The following is a 25,408-nucleotide window of genomic DNA, read 5'->3' as shown; positions in this document are numbered from 1 at the left end:
GTTAATTTTTTTGGTCAAACAAAAGCCACGTGTGGTGGTGCTAGGCTAATAACTAATGCAAGCTCTGTAAATGTGAAAATTATGGAAAATAACCACATTTTGATAAAAGTATACTTCTGCTTTTGAGAAATGTAAATTATTTGTTATTCCAAAAAGCTATAGGTTCTCTTATCTTATAAATCTTGTGAGTGATCTTTGAGTTTCTCCAAAATTATTTAAAATAGTTTTTTGACAAATTCATTCTTAACTTGTGGTTGATAAACTTGAGCTTCCCATCAAGATCTAATTCAATAAATTCTTTTTTTTCCCCCCAGCTTAGGTTTGGCCCAGGGTCATTAAACTCAGTTGATATCCAAACTTAGTGATGATAATCCATTAAATAATTATTCTGCTACTGTTACCTGAAAATCGTAGATATTTGTAACTCTTGCGAAATTCTTGAATATCTACTTTCTGGAATTATTTTGAAGAATAAGTCATTTCTAAAGATTCTAGTTTCTATAGTCATGTTATGGACAGGTGGTATTCTTTCACGTTCGTCATTTTAGTCAAAAATACTATGAAGTTTGTATTTGTGCTCTGCACAGTAGTAATGCACAACGTAGCCAATTCTTAATTTAGTGTGTTCCTTACCCTTTCTCTGTAGATTTATCTTGTGCCTAAAAGTTTGGCTCGAAAGCGAATCTGGAATAAAAAGTACCCCATTTGTATCGAGCTTGGTCGACAAGATGACTTTATGTCTAAGGCCCAGACTGATAAAGAGACTTCTGAAGAAAAGCCACCAGCTGAGAGGGAGTTGGGAGGCGAGGACCCTAAGAAGCCAACCCACCCTCAGGAGGGAACACGATCTGGCCAGCGAGATCAGATACTCTATCTCTTTGGGAGAACTGGCCGAGAAAAAGAGGAGTGGTTTAGGAGATTTATTCTGGCATCTAAGCTGAAGTCGGAAACCAGGAAGCCACCTGGTGTCTCTGGAAGTAAACCAGGTAATGACATGTGTGCTAAATGCTTATGTATTTTTAAAGGGCCTGTGGGAGAATCAAGAGAGAGTCCCAGGTAGGAAGAGAGGAAGGCCACCCTGAATTGATGACTGTCTGCCCCCTAAGGTGTATTCATGGATTATTTGCCTTCTAGGCTGCTCACTGCAGTACTTTGTACTGAATCATTTAACCAGTGATGGAACCATTTGCAGATGTATGTTTTTTTGCCTTTGCTGGTTCCTTAAGGATTATATCAATATTTATGTTTATGTACTGTGGCTCCTCTGAGAGAAGCAGCAGCAGGAGAACCCTAGTTATAATAAGAAGGCCAGTGAGAAGGCAGCTTATGCTCTCAAGCTCCTGGCCTTCAACATGGCCTCCACGCCTGAGATCGCCATCGAAGCACAGAATCCTTGGCCTCCTGACTCACTGCATTTGCCTTCGATTACCCCGCCCCTCTCCTCATTTCCTATCCCTCTGTCCCGTGTACTTTGCTTGGAACAGCACTGAATCTCTCACCGTCCTCCAGGCATACTGTGCCCTGTCATTGCTTTTTGCGTATGCTGTTCCCTCTACCTGGAATGCTCTTCCCCCACCTAGGCCGGGAAAATGCCAACTATTTCTTCAAGGGGCAGTCCAGAGGTCACTACCTGTGAAAGTCACTGCTGGAGGAAGCGCCTCTCGGCTCTTGGGCAGAGGGACTCACCCTGTTCCTTCTGCCCTGAAAGTCCTGTAGTCGTGCTTCAGTTACAGTGCTTATTACAGAAAATTGTGATTTATTTGCCTAGGTGCCCGAGTTCAAGGGCAGGGACTGTGTATGTCTTATTATTCTTTTTAACGTGGAGTTGGCCCAGAGAAAGTGCTCAATGAAAAATGTGTTGAATGAATGAATGAAAGATGTTTGTCCATCCAGAGCTTACGGCAGTTCCAGTTAGCTTTCTGCCCACTTTCTGTGTGCCCCTTGGGGTGTGTCAGTCCTTCATCTGACCCCAAGAGAGCACCAGAAAAAAAGAAAAAGGTACCTACCAGATATGTATCATGGCTCCCATTCCTCTGAATTGTCTTGAAGAAGAATAAAAACTGTTCTAAAAAGTTATCTATCATTACAATGGAAGGTGTCTTTCAGGGTGGGAAATAACCTTATAAACATGTATTTTTAAAATAGTCATTTATAGCATTTTAACTGCTTTTCAACTGAACCTAGTGGAGTTTGCTCTGTGTTCCATTTCCTTTGCCGTCGTTTTCCTCATCTGTGTTAACAGCCATCACTTCTTTGCTCCAGGGGTTTTGCCTTCACACAGCAGACACAACAGTCCCTCGGGGCACCTGACCCACAGCCGCAGCAGCAGCAAAGGCAGCGCGGAGGAGATCATGCCCCAGCTGAAGCAGAAGGAGCTAGCGGGCAGTGTACGGCAGAAGATGCTTCTGGACTACGGTGTGTACATGGCCAGGTGTGTCCCCCAAGAAAACCGAAGCCCCCAAGGGAGCCCAGCGCAGAGTGCGGAGAGCAGCCCCACAGCTGGGAAGAAGGTAAAGCTGGCCGCCTGGGGGTGGCTTTTTTGCTGTTAGATTCGTTTCCTCATACGTAAGCCCTTTGAGCGCCTCTTTTGTCCCAGGCCCTGTTCTAGGCACTGGGGACACAGTGCTGAACCAGACAGATGAGGGCTGTGCTCTTAGGGAGCTTGGACTCTAGTCAGGGAGACAGCAAGCAGCAAACATCAGTTGCCAGTAAGCATTAAAATAAAGACAAATAAGGGAGGGTGGGAAGTGGCCTGAACTGCTGTTTTAGATAGTGGTCGAGGACAGCCTCTTTGAGGACGTGACATTTGGGCAGAGACCTGACCAAAGTGAGGACGTGAGCCCTGGCGATCTGTGTGAGAGGAGCATTCCAGGTGCAGGGACTAGAAAGTGCAAAGGCCCTGAAGCAGGCCTGTGGTTGGAGTATTCAGGGAACTGTGGTGAGGCCAGCGTAGGCAACAGTGAGCAAGGGACAGAGGCAGGGCCTCGTCTGATCAATTCCTCGTCCGATCAGATCATGGGAGGCCCTGGGAGGGTTTTGAGCAGGGGCTGGTGTTGATCTGACTTGAGTTTAAAAAGTCACGTGGCTCTCCATGGAGACTGGAAAAGGGGCAGTTGGAGGAAGGGGCGGTGGGAAGTGAGCGTGGCAGCAGAGCACGGGGCTCGACTGAGGTGGTCACAGCAGGTGGTGAGAAGTGGCGGCCTTGGGGATACCATTGGAGGGGAGCTGGCTGGATTTGCAGATGAATTCCATGTGCGATGGGGAGAACCAAAGGAGTCAGAGATTACCCCTAGCTTTTGACCTGAGCAACTGGGCCATCAGTAGGGACATTCACAGAATCCTTAGCAATAGAGGTCTAATTCCTCAATAACTATTGTATTCTCAAATTCTCAGACTCCTCAGCTGTGTCCAGGGCTTTTGAAGGTTTACCATATGCATTATTTGCAAAATGTAACAAGCTGGACATTGACTCAAGATCATTTGTGATAAGATAACTCATATAAGCTGCCATATGTCAGACTCTGTTAGACACTGTAATAGAATTACTCTGATCCCTTGAACATTCTTGCAAACCAGGTGGCATTCTCTCCATTTTATAGATGGAGAAACCAAACTTCACAGAAGTTAAGTAGCTTAATGTCACAGTTGCTAAGTGATGGAGTGCACAAAACCCGATCTGAGACTCCGAGGCCCTTTGGCTGCCAGGACTGCCGTCTTGGTGGGTCATTCTCAGGCTGTGCTTGCCCTGAGGCCTCCAGCCGCTATGCCCCCTCAGGTTCTGAGGCACAGCCTCCACCCGTGGAGCATGAAGCCTGTTTCTTCCATGTTCAGTTACTAAAGTGTTTAACCTCTTATAGTGACTGTATTTCTGTTAACGGGAAGCATTTGGTGCCATCCTCTTTGTGCTTTCAGGCTTTAGTCATTCTGTTGACCCTCTTCAGTGTGGAAGAGGCCCCAGAACCTTCACCCAGCCTACTTCGTCAGGGCCAAAAAAGACCATATGCCTTTGCTGGCCTCTGACCCACCGCCTCCCCCTCTGACCTAAGTTACCAGCTAGAATGGGAAGTAGACTTCCCTCTAAGCTAGAGCAGGGTAATAGAAAACTGCTCTGGAAATGTCCTGTTTACCACCAGTGAGTCCCACTCCCCCTAATTCCCTTTCTGCCTGGGCTGTCAGCTGTCTGGATTCTCATTAGACTCAGGAAAATCAGGAGGAGAATTGTGTGATGTAAGAAAAGGATCTAATAAATAAATGCTTGCTTTTAAAAAAGAGTTCTGTAAATTAAAAAAGCAGAAGTTTTAGAACATCGCTTCCTCAGTATGTGTTACACGTGCCTGTTGTATCGTGTAATCACTGGGGTCTGTGGAAGCCCCAGGAGGGCTTGGGAGGTCCTGCTGGCACGGAGCCTGGCCCCTCAACCTTGCGCTGCTGTCGCTGGGGTGCGGTGGGGGTGTCTCTGGTACAAACCTTTTTTTCTAGGTACTTAGCACTTAACCCCTTTAAACACCAGAACCTTCTTTTCATCTTCTAAGTTAAGTCTGATGAAAGTCTTTAAAAACCACATTGTACTTCCTGTCCCCCTTAGGCAGAGCAGGCAGGGATGATTTAATCTTTTTCCTGCTGATTTAAAGACTCAATACAACACATGGAAATTCAGGCCTGTTGTCCTGCAGGGCTACTGAGGTCAGGCCTTTCACCCCCGTCTGAACCATCCCAGACCACAGACTCTGCAGCATTTTCTGTCAGTTGTCAGTTGGCTGGTGTTAGTGTGTGTCCTTCTAGTTGCCTTTCCTGAGTGCTTATCCTCACCTCCCACCCCTACCCCTAATTTAATGGTTGTAATCTGCATGGGCTAGGCAACCAGAGAGCCAGAATTGTGTGAACACAGATACCTGTCTTTGAAAGAGGGGCTTTTGAAGCAAGTGCGTGAGCTTTAGTGCTGGGCTCCCACGTCCACTTGGCCTGCCTGAAGCATGTGTGGGCCACGTCCTGGCTCTCAGGAGTGGTCTGGTAGTAGAGACAGTCATGAATAAGGTATAGGTATATGTTTTAGTTATCTATTGCTGTGTAACAAATAGCCCCAAATGAGGTGGCTTAAAACAATAACAGTGATTTATTTTGCTCACAGATTTGTAATTTGACTGGGCCTAGCAGTGAAACCTTCTCTCTGCTCCACGCAGTGTCAGCTGGGGAGGCTGGATGGGGGGCTGGAGGACCTGGTTCCAAGATGGCACTTGCATGGCTGGCAAGTAGTTGCTGGGTGGTGGCTGGGAGCTCAGCTGGGGCTGGGGGCTGCGGGCCTCCGTTCTTCCCCATGTGGCCTGGGCTTCCTGGGTTTCAAGCACAAGCGTCCCTAGAGAAAGAGCCAGGTGGGCTTTTTATGACCTAATCTGAGAAGTAAAATAATGTCACTTCCTTCCTGCTCCATTAGTCAAAGTAGTCGAAAAGCCCTCCCAGCTTCAAGGAGAGGGGCATAGATTCCACCTCTTGCTGAGGGAGTAGCAACTTCTTAGAAGAGCGTCTGGGATGGGAAGTATCATTGCACCATTTTTGAGAAATAAGGTCTGCTACAGTATTTATTCCTGTGCTCTTTTTATTACTTTTCATGCTTTCCTTTTCAGTGGAGATAGTTCTTTACTAGTTTTATTTCTCTTTAATTCTGTAATTCGAGCAAATGAGGACCTTCCCCCACCCCCTCTTTAATTTTCTTTTCTTTTCTGTGCCTGTGAAGCATTAACATGGTTCCAAAAACCAAAACTGTACAAAGACATATTCAGAAAAGTGTTGTCTCCCCCGCTCTATTCCTTCTATTCATCCATGCCATCCCCCCACCCCCACCCCAGTAGTGAACCGGTCTCATTAGTCTCTGGCTCATACTCTCTGGGTTCATTTCCCCTCCTGTCTTACTCAAAGGGTGGCATGCCATGGATACTCTTTTGCACACTTTTTTCGCTTACCAGTACATTCTGGAAATCACTCCACATCAGTTCTTAGATATCTCCCCTTCCTCTTGTTTTTCAGCAACTGCAAAGACTGACTCCATTGTGTGAGTGTTCCATAGTACATTCATTCTCTCATATGGGCGTATGGGTGGTTTGTAATGCTTTGCAATTACAAACAATGCTGCAATGAACAACCTTGTATATGTGTATTTTTGTGTTGTTGGGGGTATATCTTCAAGGTGATATCTTACAAGAATGTCAGAATGTAAACTCACATGTAGTTTTGTTAGATATTGCCAAATGTCTCTCCATCAGGGTTGCACCAGTGTTCATTCCCACTGGTAATAAGAATGCCTGTTTCCCCACAATTTTGCCAAATGTGAACCTTTTGGACATGGTCATTAGTGCTCATCCTTCCTGCCAAAGACGGCCAGGTTATTTCTTTGGGTTCATATTGCCTCTGCTGTCATGAGTCCAAGAGGAACTGAAAGGGCTCAGAGACACAAAGGAACCTTTGACACCTCTTCAAGTTACACTGTCACTTCATCAGTGTCGGCACCACCCAGACGCTTACCCAGGGTAGCATGCCCCCTTCTCTTCTATACAAGGAGCTTCGGACACAGCACCAGCCTTTGCCCCACCCTGCTACTGCTTCTTACAGGCCATGTTCAAAGCATCTCTCACCCTGAGGGCTCCAGGTCTAACGGCACCTTCCACACACTCAGCCTCCTTTCTCACACATGGCCCAGTGCTAAACTGGGTCAGGAGGTGAATAGAGCCACTGGTGCCCAGGAGCCAAACCAATGTTAAAAACAGCCAGTGATAATTAGTCAATATAGACTAGATTTGTATTAAACAATGCTAGAACACTTTTGGTAGTTATTCTTTTTTTTTTTTTTTGCGGAATGTGGGCCTCTCACTGTTGTGGCCTCTCCTGTTGCGGAGCACAGGCTCCGGACGCGCAGGCTCAGCGGCCATGGCTCACGGTCCCAGCCGCTCTGCGGCATGTGGGATCCTCCCGGACCAGGGCACGAACCCGTGTCCCCTGCATCGGCAGGCGGACTCTCAACCACTGCGCCACCAGGGAAGCCCTTGGTAGTTATTTTTACCCATAATAATTAAAAACAAGTTCGGGGGATTCTGAAATCAGTTTGGAGCTCAAAATTTGAATTATGAAATACTGCTATTTTGGAGGAAGGGCCTGGTTCACCAGAAGTTTAGTGGTTAGTGATCGGTCGCTGAGCCCTGACTTGCCCTTGTGACTCTGCTTTATCTCACAAACACAGACTGTACCAGCCTCTGAAGTCTCCAAACCCCTGTGATCTTGGCGCCATTTCCTCTCTTCTCAGGCAGCTTAACCTCTAGAATAGTGAGACCCTGAGGCTGGCTGAGGAGACCCAGAGCTTGACCATCTTGTTGAGGTAGTCTGCTTGGTTTGAGGAGAAGATATAAACAGCAATTAAGAAAATGAGGAAACTCTTTTAAGAAATGTCTAAAGGTGGGATAGTATTACCTCTAGTGTTGGTACCTCAGGAAGGGAGACCCCACGGACAGCCTGTGGATTTACTCAAAGGTGTGAGGCCAGGGAGGCTACTAGTTCTTTATGCCCTGAAGCAGCCTGCCTGGGAGGGAGGACCATTGGTGAGGCAGTGCTGTGCTTGTTCACCAAGTGTGAGGCTCTGGTGTTCAGATCACACCAGGCGCTGCCACGCTCCTTTTCAATGGAAGGTTTTCAGAAATACTTAAAGGTCATGTAGGCTGCCCAGGTTTGGAGAGTCCTGTCTTCATTATTGCTAGTTCCACTAATTATCTTGTTACCTACAAACTGGATCATAAGATACTACATCCTGTTTGGTGTTATCAGGAGATAAGAACTCTACAAAGCAAATAGGAATCAAACAGAAACCAGGAAATCTTAACTGGCAGAATGGTTTCCCAAGGCTTCCCCTTTCCAAGCTCAGAGTCAGCTTTTTAAACATTTAAAAGTGGAATTGCAAAGTGTTTATCACATAATAAGTAAAAAATATAAAGCCATATATCCAATTTAAAAATAAATTTTAGGAAGGTTACAGACAGGAGTGCCAAGACAGTTCAGTGGGGGAAAGAATAGTCTTTTCAACAAATAGTGCTGGAGCAACTGGACATCCACATGCAAAGAATGAGGTCAGACCCCTCCCTCACACCGTATACAAAAATTAACTCAGAATAGATCATGGACCTTAAGGCAAGAGCTAAAACTATGAAACTCTTCAAATAAAATATAGGAGTAAATCTCTGTGAATTGGGGCTAGGTGTAAAGACTTCTAAGATAAGATACCAAAAGTACACGCAACCAAAGAAAAAATAGGTAAATTGGACTTCATCAAAATTACAAACTTTTGTGTGCAAACAGTACTATCAAGAATGTGAAAAGACAACCCACAGAGTTTGCAAATCATATGTCTAAGGGTTTTGTACCCAGAATATATAAAGGACTCCTGTAATTCAATAATAAAAGGTAAATAACCCAATTAAGAAATGGGCAAAGGATCTGGATAGATATTTCTGCAAAGAAGATATACAACTGGCCAGTAAGTGTATGAAAAGATATTCAGTCATTAGCCATCAGGGAAATGTAAATCAAAACCATAATGCAATGCTACGTCCAAACCACTAGGATGGCTAGAATAAAAAAGACAGATAATAACAATGATTCACGAGGATGTGGAGAAACCGGAACCCTTGTACAGTGGGAATGTAAAATGATGCAGCTGCTGTGGCAAGCAGTTGGTGGTTCCTCAGAATGTAAAAAATAGAGGTCTATGATCCAGCAGTTCCACTCCTATGTGTATATCCAAAAGAAATGAATGAAAATCTAGGTCCACACAAAAACTTGTACACAACTGTTCATAGCAGTGTTATTCACAATAGCAAGAAGTGGAAAACAACTCAAATATCCCTCAGTTGAAGAATGGACAAAGTGTGGTATATACACATAATAGAATATTATTCCATAATAAAAAGGAATGATGTACTGATGCATGCTACAGCATGGATGACCTTGAAAACATTATGCTTTGTGCAAGAAGTCAGCCACAAAGGAACACATATTGTGTGATTCCATTTATATGAAATGTCCAGAATAAGCAGATTCACTGCGACAGATATGCGGTTAGTTGCCTTGGGCTGGTGGGGATGGAGCTGGGAGGAATGGGGAGTGACCACTAGTGGATACAGGGTTTCTTTGGGGGTGATGAAGGTATCCTAAAATTGACTGTGGTGATGCCCTCACACTCTGAATATACCAATACCACTGATGGTGCTTTTTAAATGGGTGAATCGTATGGTATGTGAATTATATCTCAATAAATCTGTTTTTTAAAAAGGATACAAAACCATGTTAGTTATGCTTATTTTTTAAAGTTACGTATTCTTAAAAAAATATATATATATATACACACACATTGAAAACAGACTGAAAGGAAATATAGTTAAAATGTTTTAAATAAGTATATCTGAATAATGGGATTATGGGTGTTTTCTCTAGTAAATATGCTTGTTTTTGTAATCGGGGAAACAGCTAATGGGGAGGGTCTTCCGCTGTGCCTTCTCCTGGGCCAGGCAGCCCTTTGTGAAACCCTCATGACATCAGATGGTGTGTGACCAGACCTTAGCAGCAAAGCCACCAAGCTGTCTTTGCCCCTAAAAAGCTGGGCTGATCTCCTGGCTATTTGTAATAGGAAAAGTTACACCACAAAAAGTAAATCTGTCCTATTTTCTTTTTACAGGTTGGTTTTTAATAAAATATCTCCCAAGAGCTACTCAGACAGTTACAGTAGTCTTGCTTTAGCTTTGGGCCATTGAACTCTCTAAACTTTATTTTGGAAGCCATTTTTAGAAACGTACCCTTTCTAAATGTACATCTTTAGTTGAAATGGTAAAGTGAATCTGCTTCTCACATTCCTTCCTGCAGCCGAACAGCAGCATTAGGAAATGTGTGCACATTTATTGTTTATGGTCTTAAATTTGTATGACTTCCATTGGAAGTGAGTTCTTCCTAGCAGTAGCAGCCTGTTGAATCCAGATTTTGTTCATAAAGCTGCTTTGATGCATTGTCAGTGTTCTGCTGCTCATGGATTTTTCTTTGTTCCCAATGAGTCTGTGAAGAGAAGCCTGCATTAGAAAAAGGAACAGTTGAAAAGAAAAAACAACCTCCTTGTCAGTTATTTCAGAAATTTGTTTCCACATCATATGCCTTTGGCTTGGACAAAAGTTGTGAAATAGCCTTTGTTTCGTGCTATTTTGTGTTGTTAAACCTGTTCCCTATGAATAACTAGGGTTGTAAGGAAAGGTTAGTAAAGAGTCAACTCTCCCACATGAGGAGGGAAAAAGTAACCTCTTCTCTTGTGCAGCCTACAGATCTGAGTGAGACGTGCACTGCCCTGCGTGGGCAGCCTCTTGGCACTGCCCGGATCCCTGGGGGAGGAGGGTATTGTCCCTGGGTGAGTGTTTACTCAGAAGTCTGCATAGATAATCTGATGTGACTCAAGGACGGTAACCTCAGAAAAGCTAGACCAGATCCCCTTGGGGTGGGGTGCAGATGTTCAGGCAGAGAGAAAAGCGATTCCAAAAACCACATACAGCTTGAGGCATGACTAAGTGCTCGCTGGGCACAGGCTTCCACTCGACCATCCAGAACCTGGTGGTAGAGATGCCTCGGTTAATATCAGAAGCCTTTACAGCACCAGAAGAGCACAGAGAGGGTACCCTACAGCCATTCACACAAGGCAGCTAGAGCCATGTCTTCTTCTGAAATGCAGTGACCAACATGTATTATTTTTTAAACCAGAGTTTAACTTTTTTTTTTAAATGAGGCTCGCCGACATTTATAAGGGAGAACTTTGAAAATACCCCAGTTTGAAGGACTCCTAGAACATAGGATATCCCTACTTATATGCAGTAACATTAGACTGAGAAATGTAGGTGAACCCCCAGGCCCCCAAAGCGAGAGACGGCACAAGCCCTGATGAGAGTGGAGGACAGGTGGGTGCTGGGCAGTCCGCCAGGCCCTGCACAAGCTCAGTGACCAGTTCAACTGGGTCAGACCCTAAGGACTCCAGGCTTCAGAAAAATCACACATAGGTCCCTGCCATAGACCTTTTGGACACTCGCAGGTCATCAGATCTCTAAGTGTCAAATCCACGAGCACCAGGCCACCCATGTACTCTGCCCCCAGCTTAGGACACAGCTGTGCGGGGGCGTGGTCACGGCTGCGCAGGACAGGTCCCCCTTCTCTAGAGGTCACCGGTGTGAGCCCACACGCGTGGAGCACAGAGACCATGAGGCTCTGGTGTAGGTGATGGCTGCAGGGAGCCGTGAGGGCAGGGCAGATGCATTTGTACAAACCGTAAAGGGAAGAGAAAGGGTGAGCAATCCACAGATTCCTGCATTTCTAGTTCTTTTAGTCTTTGCTTTCCAAGGCGAAGCGAATTGTTTCTATAAGGCTATCACCTAATTAAAGACCTCAGCACAAGGACATGTCTGTCACGCCCGGCCCGGTCACACCCCCTTCCTCCCACTGGACACAGCAGGTGGGAGACAGGGAGGAGGCTGTGAGTCAGGCTGTGCTGATGAATCAGGGGCCTCGGGCAGGGTGCTGAACAGTTCTGAGTCTGTTTGCTCCTGCCTAAAAGAGAAGTAAAAGTTCTGTCTTTCCAGGGTATTGTGAGATGTAAATGAGGGAACCTGAGAAGGAATCTTATCACAGGGCCTGGCGTGGGGTCAGTGGACACCACCAAGCATTGCCTGCACTACCACACCGTCCGTGGGTGTCACGGCCGCTTCTCCCTTCTGCTTCACCCCGACCCTGGCCCTCTCCAGGCAAGAATCCATGGTCTAATTCTTAGCCTTGGAAATTGGAGGCTAATAGGGTTTGCTCTTTTCCCACCTTGCACATTGGCCACAACAGATGTTTCGGGTGGATTGTATCAAGTGCAGCTGAAGCCCAGGGTGTTTCACGGGGCTGAGATGGGTGAGAACAGCTGTAGGAGTTTCACAGAATTCCTCTCTCTAATCCAGGGCTGTGGGTCTCAACCTCACCTGTTCATTACATCAGTGAGAGTTTCTAAAAATCCTCATACCCACTTAACTCCGTATCGCCGGATACAAGACCCAGACACCAGTGTTCTAAGCACTCTCTGCCCCTTGCCCAGGAGAATCACGACCTCCTAAGAGTCGGGCTGAATGTGAGAGTCCTGGGCATTGAGAAACTCTGGGGCCGCCTGGTGAGACCAGCTCGACAGTTACATGTCCTGGGAGCCTTAGCTGGAAGAAAGAAAGGCAGACGTTTGATCAGATGTGTCATTGACTCAGAATGTTCTTACCAAGCTAATTTGGGGGGAGGGGAGGGGTGGGGTAATACGGCTGAGTTAATTGTATGAAATATTAGCTCGTTCACAAGAAGACTGGTAGAAGAAGAAAATAGACAAAGAGGAGTTTTTATCTGTGATGGTGGCTTTTGTTTCTCTTTTTCTATTCACTGATACAACGTGGGACTTGTAATTTTTAGGGAAGAAATACGACTCACGTGACCGGTCCCCCTTCTCTAGAGGGAGGGACCTTCAGTGACTTTATAAAAATAAGCCCCTGGCTTGCTCTCCAGTTGCTTTCTAGTTAATTCTGGTCCTTTTTCTTTTACCAGTTGCCAGAGGCTCCACCCTCTGAAGAGGAAGAACAGGAAGCCTGGGTAAATGCCTTGCTTGGAAGAATGTTTTGGGACTTCTTAGGAGAGAAGTACTGGTCTGATCTGGTGTCTAAGAAAATCCAAATGAAACTCAGCAAAATAAAGGTATTGTTTTCCACCCAAGAGGCTTCCGATTCATCACATCTTAATTTCTAGAAGTTTTGTACATTATATCCTAAGTGAAAAATCATTTGGTTTAAAACATATAACAGATGGGAGTAGTAGGTTCTTATCAAATAACACATCTGGGCTGTGACCTTGACCATACGACTAACTGCCTCTGGGGATGTAGTGAATGTTCCTGTTTATTTATTTTTATTTTTTTATTTTTTGCGGTACCCGGACCTCTCACCATTGTGGCCTCTCCCATTGCGGAGCACAGGACGCACAGGCCCAGCGGCCATGGCTCACGGGCCCAGCCGCTCCGCGGCATGTGGGATCCTCCCGGACCGGGACACGAACCCATGTCCCCTGCATCGGCAGGCGGACTCTCAACCACTGCACCACCAGGGAAGCCCCTCCTGTTTATTTTTTTCCCCTTCTATTGCCCTCATTGTTATTCACTCTGGGTGAGAATCCAGAATTTGGTTTGGGAAAATGGGAGCTGTTGCAGCTGGTTGGTTATATAGTATTGTGTTATCTTTAAGTTAGTAATGAACTTAAATTGTATGGCCGACAGCCCACCCAGCCTCACAATCTTGGCCACACAGCATGTGCTCTGAGGAAAATGCCAGACTACTTAAGACCTCTTTCCCAACTCCCTCTCAAAGCTGGGAAAGCTACCATTGCACTCTAAATGTGTCTGCATTTGACCTTTACTTCTGGCCAGATGGTATTTTATTTTGGGCTCTCTGTTTGCTGAAGAAACAGTCCCGGTGCTGATGTAGGCCCACTTGGAAGTGAGTTTACACTTGCGTAAGTATTCTTCACAATTGCCACTAAATGACTCATTTAAGTACCACCTTTGCCAGCTAAGAGACCTTATTTAGGTTACTTAGAAGTAAGTTTTTGATCCATTGAAGACCCAACCAAGGAAGAGTCACTTCGGTCCCCAGATCTTCACAGAGAGCTTACACAGTCAGCAGCTTAAGTCAGTGGATCTTTTGGGTCATAGATACCTTTGAGAAGCAGAAACATATGGATCCTTTCCCTAGAAAAATGCCCTGTGACACAAAATTTTGCCCATGATTTCAGAGAGTTCAAGGACTCCAGGTTAGGAGACCACCGTCTCCTAATGGTTAATGGCCAGTCACGATAAAATTATGTTGGAAGAAAATGTGGGCATGGAGGAGCTTCGATTTGATTCCTGTCGTGCCTTTGGGTCATGAACAGAGCCTTTCCTGGCACAGTCAGGCTGCCACTCCGGCCGCTGTCACCCCTTCCCCAGGCCCTGATGAAGAGGAGGGGCCTCCTCAGCTGGAAGAGCGGATTTCAAGGCAGAAGTCGGGGCAGGTGTTTGGGAAGGCTCTGTTGACAAGCGTCAGCCTGTTTGTGTTCTTCACAAAAGAACACGAGTGAGGGTCGAGCGCTCTGCTAGCCAGGTCCGTAGCGGGAGCAGGAAGCAGTGTTTGGAGAGGAGAGGCCAGCAGCCACCCTGGAGCTCACTCAACCTCCTCCTCTTTTTGGGAAATGACGGAGGGCTTGAGCTCCTGGGTTGAGGCACACGGGCGGGGCTGGTGCTGCCCTTTTCCCAGAGACTGTCATGGGTGCTTCCCTGAGCAGGAGGGCTCTGGGTCCTGGTGACAAAACAGGGCACGCCTGAGCTGCGGAGGGATACCGCTCTCACTGCTACACACGTTCCAGTACTGACTCGGAGCGGGTGTCGGAGGGCTTCTCTCTGGCGCTGGGAGTCCTCGGGGCCAACCTCCACCCCGGATTGAGAACCGTGGGTTCCCTCAACCCAGAGGAGGTTGATGAAGGTCTTTCATTTTCATCTTCTCCCTTCGCTGACCCTGTGGGCTTCTTCTGCAGGGTACAGAGATAAACTCTCGTCTGCGTTTTGAGGTCAGAAGTGCTAGGGGGTTAGGGTGGGGAAAGTGGTCCCGATCCAGCAGCGCCGGCAGTTCAGAGTCGGGGGCTGTACTCCCCCCACTGGCAGCCTCAGCGCCTCCCACCCTCCACCCCGACCCGAGCTGCTGTCCCGGGAGGTGCCCTGCAGACCAGAGGGGACCCTGGTGATGGAATAAACGGGAAGGCAGCGGGAGATTACCCCCATCCTGAACCTGCCATCACCCCTGCCAAGAGAACGCGTACTATCACCAAATATCCAGGTATCCCTGGGAAGGGCTGTTCCTTAAATATAGTAGTGAGTATTGGTTAATGGCCAGTCAAGAACCAGAATGGCTGGAGGAGCCTGAGCTGCCCCCTGTGACAGAGAGCCCCCCTGTCTCCTGGTCTCCTTGAGGGCCTGACATATGGAGGGCGCTTTGCTGGCTGCAGTGATTGTCACCCTCACCCGTGATAAATAACTCACGTTGTGGAAGAGCAGCCCCGTGTGTGTATCTGGTGCCCGGTGATGGGTTTAAAATAAGCTGAGTTTCTGCCTCCACGGCAAGTGCACCCTGGGCCTTGGCCGGCTGCTCCGGCACCACCTTGGAGCCCTCAGTAGTTATGGCCTCTGTGCCCATGTCAGCAAACGCTGCTCTTATTGCAACGGCTTCTAACTCAACCCCCACCAACCTGGAGAACGCCCGGTCCCCAGCTGGGTTTACCCAGGAGGGTAAAGAACACACAGTGGGTTCCCGTCTCACTGTGGTGCCCTTAGGGTGGGAAGAAGAGAGTCTCTGGTTGAAAAGAGCAGGAGGGGGAGTGACCTTTGCTTGCCTCCCCCGCCCCCGACCCCGACAGGGCAGGAGGGAAGCAGCTCTAAGGCCTGGTCCTGAGTTTTGATTCAGATCAGAGATCTGAGCAAGGAGGGAGTGAGGGGGTTGGTTAGAACTGTTGCAGAATCTTGGAGTTGGGTGCTCAGGTGAATAAGTAGGGAACGCCCTGCTGACCTCCCCTCCCCATCCTGCTTCCTGGTGATTAGTGCCCGTCCCACCCCTGCCTAGTGTTTCTCAGTCCCCGCTTCCTTCAGTTCCCTCCTCCATCTCCGGCCCTGCCTCAGGCCCTGCCTCTGCCCTCTCTGGGACTCCAGGGAGCAGGATGGGGTGGGGAGGGAGGCTGGACGGGGCGCAGGGAGGGGCACCATGTTCTCTGCCTGCACTTCCCTGGCTCAGTGTCCACTCCTGTTCCCATAGAAACCTGGCGTGCCTCAGAAGCACTTGGCATTAGGATGACAACAATAGACAAAAAGGACTGGGGCAAGGGTGCAAGATTTTGGCTACATTTTTGGCCAAGTATCATTCTGTAGGCTGATTGGGAGGCCAACCACCACATAACATTAATGCTTTGGAAAAAGGTTTTCCAAATAAAGCAGCCACCAGTTCAAAAGGCACATTTGAATACTGTCTCTAGTCACATTTTATCCATCTCAGACATCATAACCTCTTTAAATTAACACCTCCATCCCCACAGAAAATCAGAGATGAAATTCCCTGACTGGTGAATCCTAAAAGTGTCTAAGTTTCTCTGCAGAGAGACAGCTGAAGAGGTCCAGCCAAAATAGGCACTAAATTCATGTCTGGCTAGATGCTTCTCATTTTATGGGAAATGTTCAGCATATGTTCAATTTTTTTAAACTCTTACTTATATTCTAAATTTTACAAAATTATTCTAATGTTCAACTGGAGGAAAATTCTGGGGGAAAAGAAAAGAGAGGGACTTGCCAGATTTAAAAATGTATTTTAAAGCTACAGTAACAAAACCACTTTGATACCAGTAGGAAACAGTGCTCAGTACAGACTCCAGTGCAATGGGAATCCCATAATGAAAGGTGGCTTTGCAGGTCAGTAGGGAAAGATTTGGTTGTTAAAAAAAAATAGGTTAAGACACCTGACTAGCCACTGGGAAAAAAAATTAAGGTGGATTCCTAGTTTACATCTTACATTAAAATTAGGACTGGACTAAAGATTTATTTTTAACATACATACATATACATAAATCCAGGTCAAGGAAACATAGGTCAATTAATTCTCTGCTCTTGAGGTGAAGTAGGAATTTCTGAGCATGATACCAGCACTCTTACGTTCGTTCATTTAGAGTAAATTCCTACTGACAGCTGTGTTAGTTGAGGTCCCAGCGGAAAACAGAAGGCACATTCAGTGCAGCAAGCTGGGGAAGGGTTTATGAAGGTGTGGGCCGATGCAGAGAAACCGAAAGGCATGGTGCAGCACCCCAGGGCTGGAGCGGTGGGGAGCGGTTAACCCAGACTCGGGCAGGGTGTCTAGGTGGAGGGGGCTGCCTGTCTGACAGGAGCTGTGGCTTTCAGTAGAGGGAGGGGACAAATGCCTGACAGTTCTCCTCTCTGTGTACCTCCCCGCCCCCTGCCCACTGGTGTGTCCCACTGGCCAAGCCCGACCAGAAGCCAGAGGGCAAGAGTCCATCGATGCAGTTCCCGCAGACCAGCCTCTCGGGACGTAGTGAGGAACTCGATCCCAGGGGGGCAAAGGGAAAATATCCAGCACAGGGTCAAGGGATGTGATTTTTTTTTTTCCCAAGGATTTTAATACATGTTGTGAGTTGGCCTACAGGAAATGTTGTAGTGATTTCCTAACTCCTCACTAGTAGTCTAAGAGAGGCCCATTTTCCCAGCCTTCAGCCAACTCTGGGCATTATTAACCTGACCAGCATGGCTCGTTCCTTCTCCACAGTGTGGTCTCTGGCCACACGCCACCCTCAGGGAAGCCTTCACCGACCTCCTTATCCAGGACGGCCCAGCCTTCCTCTGCCCCGTTACCCACCTTATCTTCTCTGTAGCACCGGTCACGCTCTGCAGTTATAGGTTATTTGTCTGCTTATCTGTCTGTTCCTGCCTCTTCATCATAAGCCCCACGAGAGCAAGGACCTTGCCTCTCTCGTCCACGGCTCTGTCTGTAGAGCGCTACCTAGGACGTGGTGTGTGCTCAATAAATTTTGGTTGAATAAATGTGTCCCCAAAACCTTGACCATTGCTCCCTCTGAGAGTATGTTGACTTCTAGCATTTCCCAGGTTCCTAACGAGTCTCCTTGGTTGTTTCCTTCTGTCCTCCAGCTCCCCTACTTCATGAACGAGCTAACTCTGACGGAGCTCGACATGGGCGTAGCTGTGCCAAAAATCCTGCAGGCCTTCAAGCCTTACGTTGATCACCAAGGTAACTCTTAACTGACTCCAGAGAGGAGTGGAGCATTTATGTGAGCGTTAGAATGTTGCCGTCGCTGCAGATTGAATACCAAGGCTTTGTGTTGGGAGGGAGTTGGGGGCGTTTTAACCATATTTCATGCTGCGTGTCTTCTGTTCTTAATGGTCACAGCCTGAAACCGGTGGGGAGTAGATCAGGACTCCTGCTCCAAGCCCTTCTGGTCTTCTGGATCTTTACAGGTCCTCCTCCAGCCCAAAGATGCCCACATGCCAGTTAATGGGGGCCAGGCCCCGCATGGTCACAGCCCTTGCCACGGTGAGAGGCAGTGGCTGCATTTCAGGCCCACTTACCCCTCGTGGCTTCTCGTCTGCATGTGCCCCGCCCTGGATTCTTACTGGGAGCTGCCCCTCCTCATAAGTAGTGACATCTTTGCCTTGCCTTAACCTCTAGGATGCAGATTCTTTGAGCTTCATGTTTTATTCTTTCTGTTCCTTTCCACTCCAAGTAGGCACTCAGTAAGTGTTTGAAAAATGAAGACTTATATTGTTGGGCAGTATTTTGTTTTTGTTTTTGTTTTTGTTTTTTATGCGGTACGCGGGCCTCTCACTGTTGTGGCCTCTCCTGTTGCGGAGCACAGGCTCCGGAAGCGCAGGCTCAGCGGCCATGGCTCACGGGCCCAGCCACTCCGCGGCATGTGGGATCTTCCCAGACCGGGGCACGAACCTGCGTCCCCTGCATCAGCAGGCGGACTCTCAACCACTGCGCCACCAGGGAAGCCCTGTTGGGCAGTATTTTGAGAGTAAGGCTCTCTGCTGGAGGGAAGTTCTCTGATTTGGTTTTTAAGACATGTTACAGACACCTTACTTATGCCTACGTGTGTATGTGTGCATGTGAGAAGGTGATTAAAATGTGTGGAGAGTTTAAATAAAATTATGATGTAAAGATTTATGTGTATTTTGTGGCACCCTGACAGAAAATTTAGTACCCAGGAGTCTGGTGAAAAGAGGAATGAATTAGGTAGGCAAGAATAGTCCATGAGCAGAAAGGGAAAAATCTCCCTGTCACGGAAGCATTCAACTTTTTTTCTAGAATATCCCTCTCCAAGTGAGCCTCTTTCCACTTAAACTGGATTTACATTCTTCCTCAAAAGGCTCAGGAACAAAGTAAGGGAGAAAATAATTACAACTTTTCAAGAGAGTGATATTTGTTTTGAAGTAATTATTTTGTAAGATTGATAGACTATAGCATCTGCTTTTGTCTCTGTATGGCTATATCAGGTGGCTCTTGAACATATTTAGTGAAATCAAGTTCTGTGTTGTATACATTTGATGTAAATACAGGTTTTTTTTTTAGCACTACAACTAGCAGCTCTAACAAATCTCTCTAGCACTATTTCAGCTAACAGTGAAGTCCATATTTCCAGGTCTTTAGCATTCCATCGATTTCAGAGAAAGATAGACCAGAGAATTATTTGCAAATCCAGAAGTCCACCTAATAGCACGTGGAAATCACCTGTGACCACTTAATTGTGTCTACACTTTGAGGAATCTGAGCGCTCCTAGGTTTAGTGAATTTCTGGTTCACTAAGAGTAAAACTAGAAAAGATTCTTTGCAAATGGTCTAGCTAGAGTTCTTTCAACCACATGTGAAATTTAAACAGCTGCATTATCTATGTGTCAGATGCAGAGCTAGGATCTTCGCCCCGATGGCATTCCAGGGCTGCCTGGCTCCCTCTGGCTCTGGGGGGCTCTAGGTTGCCCTTTGCTCTTTGCCTCTTTAGGAACTGACTTGTAACGAGCTGGTAAATGATCAGGTAACACAAGCCTCCTGAGAGTCAGGCTTAAAGAAGGTAAATAATACGTGTGCATGCTTTATTTTCTAATGCATTAGCAGTCTCTTATCTCAGAACTGTCCTTTGTTGAACTAGTAGAAATTTCCAGTGAGAGGGGAGCAGGGCCATAGCTGGGCTTTGCAGCATCTAAGACGTGTCCCTGTGGCTGTGAACTCCGCAGCCTCCCAGGGCAGCTTTGTAAGGCTTTGAGTGAAATTCGCTAAATGCCTAAGTCTCAAGTCTCTTTCCCGTTCCTCTGGAGCCAGAGCTGCATCAAGATGTTTTATTATATAGATCAAAGCTTTTGCCAGTTTTTAATCCATTTGAGGCTTACTTAACTCCTTTCAGGGCAAGTTTTAGAGATCTGCCTGCTTTATGTAACAAGGGAAGAAATGTTACTAAAGAAAGGAATGATAAAGACATAAAGCCTGTGGGTTTTAAAAGTTTGATCAAATTAGGTTTTTCCAAGTCTGCAAAGGCTACATGTGATGGTATAACAGAAATGAACATGAAGGGACGATGCATCTTGGATTCCATTGCTCTAAGAGAAACCTTTCCTTTGGGGGGAAGGAAAATCAGGAGTGACTTGTTAAAACTGACTCTGAAAAGCAGAGTTCACCTTTCAGGGAACTGCCCCCTAGGGTGAAGGGGGCTTCGACCGCTCTCAGGAGGGGGCGCCTCCCAGGGGATCCCCCCTACACACCCCACACCCTTATTTTTAGTAATATTTCCTAACTTGTGCTTGTTTGTTGAAGGCACATGGCTTGGGAGGGGTATTTGGGCCAGAGCTGCTGGATCGCTCCATCCTCTGGATGCTCTTCTTGAGGCAGCACAGAGCAGCGGTTCTGAGCTCCAGCTCGGGGGCTGCACCACCGGGCTCACAGCTCCTTGTCCTTGGGCAAGTCCTTAACCTGTCACTAACTCACTCCTCTCTCAGGGGGGGAGACTGATGGCACCCACTTGGTGGCTTAAATGAGTTAATACATGAAAGGCACTCGGAAAACATCAGGTGCCAAACAAGCTCTAAGTGTTAACTATTGTTATTTTTACCAACATTACCGCTGCCTTCACTGCTGCCGCTCTTGGAGAGTTTAGAATGTGAGTGGCTGAGGTGTTCAGTTGACCCATCCTACAGCTTGAGGCCGGCAGGTCCTCCCAGAACAGATGGAAGGGAAAAGGCCATTCCTGGTTCCAGACGCACAGCCAAGTTCCAGTGCAGTGGATGAGGGGAAAGGACCACCGTTCCCGGGACCGGAACCGTGGCTGGAAGGTGGAGAGGATGTGAACCTCGGAAACTGGCTGTGCACGTCCTGTCTGACCCCTGCCCGCTCCACACACACCGCACCATGGGGTGGGGGGTGGTCTCCTTCCTTCCCTACAGGCCACAGAGCAGGGCCTCCCCCCCAACTCCTCATCCCCACCCCAGGCTGCTGTCCCCAGGGCCTGTCCTCTGGCGGCCACCAGGCCAAGCCCTTTCCAGTTGTTTTATTAACTCTGTTAGGGTAATGTTTGCTCCTTCGTTCATTCAACAAATACTCATTGTGGGGAAAACTGGAATATTTAGAAAAGGAAAAAGGGAAACATTACCCATCGTTCCACCATGCAAAGATAGCCAGGACGACCATTCTGCTACATTTGGTACATTCTTGGTACATTCTCTCCTAATCTTGTTTCTTATGGATAAAAATTAATTAAAAATGTATAACTCCTTTTTCAAACCCTTAAAGAATTGGGCAGATGGACTGTTTAGACTTGGGAAGGCAATCAGAAGTTCCCTAGCAGGACCCTGCTGTGTTTAGATGCATAAGCCAAAGCCCAGACGTGCCAGAGATCACTCAGCAGCCTCGCTTTTCCATGCCGCTCACAGCTTCTAGGCCAGAGCCGGAGGCTTGCCGTGCGTACCAGCTCTGGGCCAGGCCACCCGCGTTTGGGCCCCGCTCCTTCATCATCCAGCAGCAAGGCCTTGGGGAGGTTTCTAAGCGCTCAACACCTTGGGCTCCCCATCCAACGAGTGACGATGGCAGTAGCCTCTGCCCTGTTGCTTGTGGAGGAGATTAAACGCTTCATGTCAGCACTCAGAGAGCACACGTGACACGCAGGAAGCCATCGGTTTTCATTGCTGCTGCTGCTGCTGCAAAGCTTGATTAGTAAAATCTTCCCGAAGGGGTTTGGTGGGGACCCTCGTCTGTCAGCCAGGTTTTTCTCTTCCATGCCTGGGACCAGTGACCTCAGAGCAGTGCTTGCAGGGGTGTCAGCAGTGTCAGAATGAGCCAAGGCTGTGGACTGTGACCCCTCAGGTTCAGATGAATTAATTTAGTCTTCAGGGCTTTTGCTAGGTGGAGTTTGTCTGCAGATGGTCATTGAGCGTCCACGTGGACAGAGTGCTGCGTAGCACCGTTTTTGCCCTGTTTCGAGATACCCGATTAACAGTCCGAGTTTCCACCAAAGGGCTTGGATTCTGTGGAAAGATGACCATGTGCCACAGGAAGAGGAAGCTGGTCTGTCTTCAGAGCTGCCTGTAGTTGTGTCTGGCAGGTCCACCATCTACATTTGTCTTCCAGACCTTGATCTGTGGTGCCTGGTGCCTTTGTTCAGTGCTGGGACTGAAGCTACTCTGCCAGCGGAGTATTGCAGAAAAGTGGAACCAGGGGCAGTCTGTGAGCTGTCTGTTCCTCTGGCTACACCCTCATCAAGAGGGCAGCTGCCTGAGGTCGGTCACGGTGACAGGGCCAGACTGTGGGGCTCAGCACTGAGAAGAATGGCACATATACTCTCTGACCAGATCTGTGTTGCACAAGGAAAATATACCTTTTGTGGGAAGGGGAAAAAAAATACTCATTTGTGGAACTTGGATGGGGTGGGGAGGAGAGACTCTGATTTGGGACTGTGTTGACCTTGAAAGGTGGAGCTGTTTCCGAGAACGGTTACAGGTAGACAAAACCAAAAATGACATCTGTCCTAAAGGACACATACAATTACAAGGAATAATACTAGTTTCCTGCAGTATCTGAGTGAGCAATATGGCACCAGTCTGTTTGCCAGGAACGAAACGGTCACCAATGTGGTCGTCTAAGAGCTGAATAACTCAAACATCTGTTCTTGTTAAAATCAGTATATTATTAAATCTTCCATTTTAAGAGCTTTGGTTTTTTGGATGCCAAATGTTGGCTTTCAGAGTGAAAATCAGCCATCAGTTATGGGTACAGGGATAGTGGAGGAGCAGGTAACATGAGCCAGACCCTGGGAGCAAGGCTTTAGGGCCTCTTACCTCCTCCTGAGCAACCCCTGACCCATTAAACCTGTTCCGGTGAGACTGAGGCCTTTTAGTTATTTTAATAGTAAATACGACAGTGAACTGCTGAGTGAAAGTACTAGATTTATTCGAGCACGGTAGGACTGCTCCTGAGGCCGTGGGGTCTATTAAATCAACTACCAGGGAGAAGCCGGAAGAACCTCTGTTCTACTCGTCTCTGGTGACACATACCAGGGCATGTGTACTGTCTCTGCTGGCATCTAGGTCTGCTCTGCACCAGGTGGCCCAGGCCATCGTTACTCTTCTTCAGGCATAAACTTCCAGAGGACAGGGATTCACTTCAGCGTCTTGAGCTCTGATAGCTTGCGTTAAGAACTAAATAAACATTTTGAGGTGGAGCGAGCAGTAGCTTTTGCCACAGTCTGAGTAGCGGTGGTAGTAACTGATCCTTCCCTCACGAGGCTGAAGAGAAACAGAAAAACAGCCCTCCGAGCTCCTCAAGTCCTTGTGTGAAGACTGAAGTTTGTCATGTTCATTGTCAGTTGTGTTTCCCTTGTTGCCAGTGAAGGGCCGGTTTTATAGGGACTTGTTGGTAATCAGGTGCCACCCTTCGCCACTGGACAGCCTCACAACGTGAAGACCCCTCATGTGGTGGAGATTGTTACGGACTGAATGTCTGTGTTCCCCCCAAGTTCATATGTTGAGGCACTAACCTGCAATGCGATGGTATTTAGAGACGGGGCCTTTGGGGTGATTAAGTTTAGATGAGGTCATGGTGGGATTAGTGCCCTCATGAGAAGAGAGACCAGAGAGATAGCTCGCTCGCTGTGCCACACGAGGACACGGGAGAAGGCGGTTGTCTGCAGGCCAGGAACAGAGCCCTCACCAAGAATGAATCGGCCGGCACCTTGATCTTGGACTTCCAACCTCCAGAACTGTGCCAAATAAATGTCTGTGTTTCAGCCACACAGTTTGTGGTATTTTGTTACAGCAGCCTAAGAAGACTAAGACAAGACCCTTTGTGTTCATGCCCTTTCCAGAGAACCTCTCAGGACTGGCTGCCTTACGCGTATTTAAAGATTTAAAAAATTGCCTTGGGGCTTCCCTGGTGGCGCAGTGGTTGGGAGTCCACCTGCCGATGCAGGGGACACGGGTTCGTGCCCCGGTCTGGGAAGATCCCACATGCCGCAGAGCGGCTAGGCCCGTGAGCCATGGCCGCTGAGCCTGCGCATCCGGAGCCTGTGCTCCGCAACGGGAGAGGCCACAACAGTGAGAGGCCCGCGTACCGCAAAAAAAAAAAAAAAAAAAAAAATTGCCTTGCTCCTTAACTTTTGGTTTTTGTCATTGAGCACTACCAAGACCAGATGGTTACAGGAAGCAACATTTTAAATGAAATGCCTCACAAGCAAGTCTTAACCTTTGTCAAGAGCCCAGAAGAAAAAGCTCTGTTCCCGCACTCACCCAGGTGAGGAACATGCAGCTCGTTAGGGTTAGGGTGCCACTCAGAGCACAGTGTCTGGCCCCACTTCACAGTGTGGCTACATTTGTCCTCATTGAGAAGACAACCTTTCTAGTAACTGCTGATTTCGTCTTTCAGTCCTGCAAGGTGGGAGCTCCTGACTCACCCTTTATGTAACCACGTGGTTTTGGCTCCAGTTACGTGCACTCCAAGGTTTTCAGGGAGCTTTTTGCCACTGAATCATTGTCACAGAAGCGTGTTTTTCTTTGCACCTAATGTTAAAATTGTCATCTTACCCTCATCTGAATGCAAGCACGTCATATTAAGATAAATTGTGTGAGTGTTTGCAGTTTCTATCTGTATTTAAAGATTCTCGAACCCTTCTTGACTCCTTCATATCTTCACTGAGAATGGGGGCTGAGCAAGGCCCCGTGGGTGGGCCTCATGGAACATCTACAATGATACAAGAAACAGGCTTCATCCCCTACGCAGGAGCTTGGTCAGATGTCCTCGTCTTGCCCACTCCCCAGCCTGGACAGGGCTCTCTGGCTGCCCAGTGCAGCCTCTTCCCTCTGGCCCTGTGTCCTCCTCTGGTCGGGTCCCCGTCGGCTATGGCAGCAGCAGCAAGCTAGGCTGTAGCCCAGAGTGGTTAGAAGAAGGAAGTGGCTGGTGATGGATGAGAAAGGGGAGAGCCCTGCCAGGATGCACCAAGCGTCAGGCGGTACAAGCCGTGTGGCCTCCCCTGTACAGATGAGGAGACCGGTGCCTAGACATCGAGAAACTTCCAGGGGAATTCAAGCCCCGGTCCACGTGACTAGACTCCACATGCTTTTCCCTCTTCCCAGCCTCAGCTCCTGGGAAGCGGGGCCGGACCACATGTCACTGAGTAGAATGTCCTGATGACTGGGGTGTGGGCCAGCTGTTTACCAAACCTGTGTCCATATCCCCTCATTTTAAAAACAGACAAACAGAACCTTCCACTT

The 25,408-nt window shown here is 47.6% G+C and overlaps 1 protein-coding gene across 1 annotated transcript in view; it reads left to right on the top strand.

Moving 5' to 3' along the window:
* The window catches only part of TEX2 (testis expressed 2), a gene marked incomplete at both ends in the record, with an annotated part of 60,004 nt that overhangs the window by 19,409 nt on the left and 15,187 nt on the right, over nucleotides 1–25,408 (top strand). Inside the window, 4 exons of the mRNA XM_079726231.1 lie at nucleotides 647–986; nucleotides 2,263–2,510; nucleotides 12,622–12,768; nucleotides 17,795–17,894. Coding sequence (XP_079582357.1) covers nucleotides 647–986; nucleotides 2,263–2,510; nucleotides 12,622–12,768; nucleotides 17,795–17,894 — 835 coding nt within the window. The remainder of the gene's footprint in view (nucleotides 1–646; nucleotides 987–2,262; nucleotides 2,511–12,621; nucleotides 12,769–17,794; nucleotides 17,895–25,408) is intronic.

The sequence above is a fragment of the Hyperoodon ampullatus genome, assembly GCF_949752795.1.
Source record: "Hyperoodon ampullatus genome assembly, chromosome: 19".
In the NCBI taxonomy this organism is placed as follows: Eukaryota; Metazoa; Chordata; class Mammalia; order Artiodactyla; family Ziphiidae; genus Hyperoodon; species Hyperoodon ampullatus.
The sequence above is the reverse complement of the archived record's forward strand: the minus strand, read 5'-3'. Positions and strand labels throughout refer to the sequence as shown.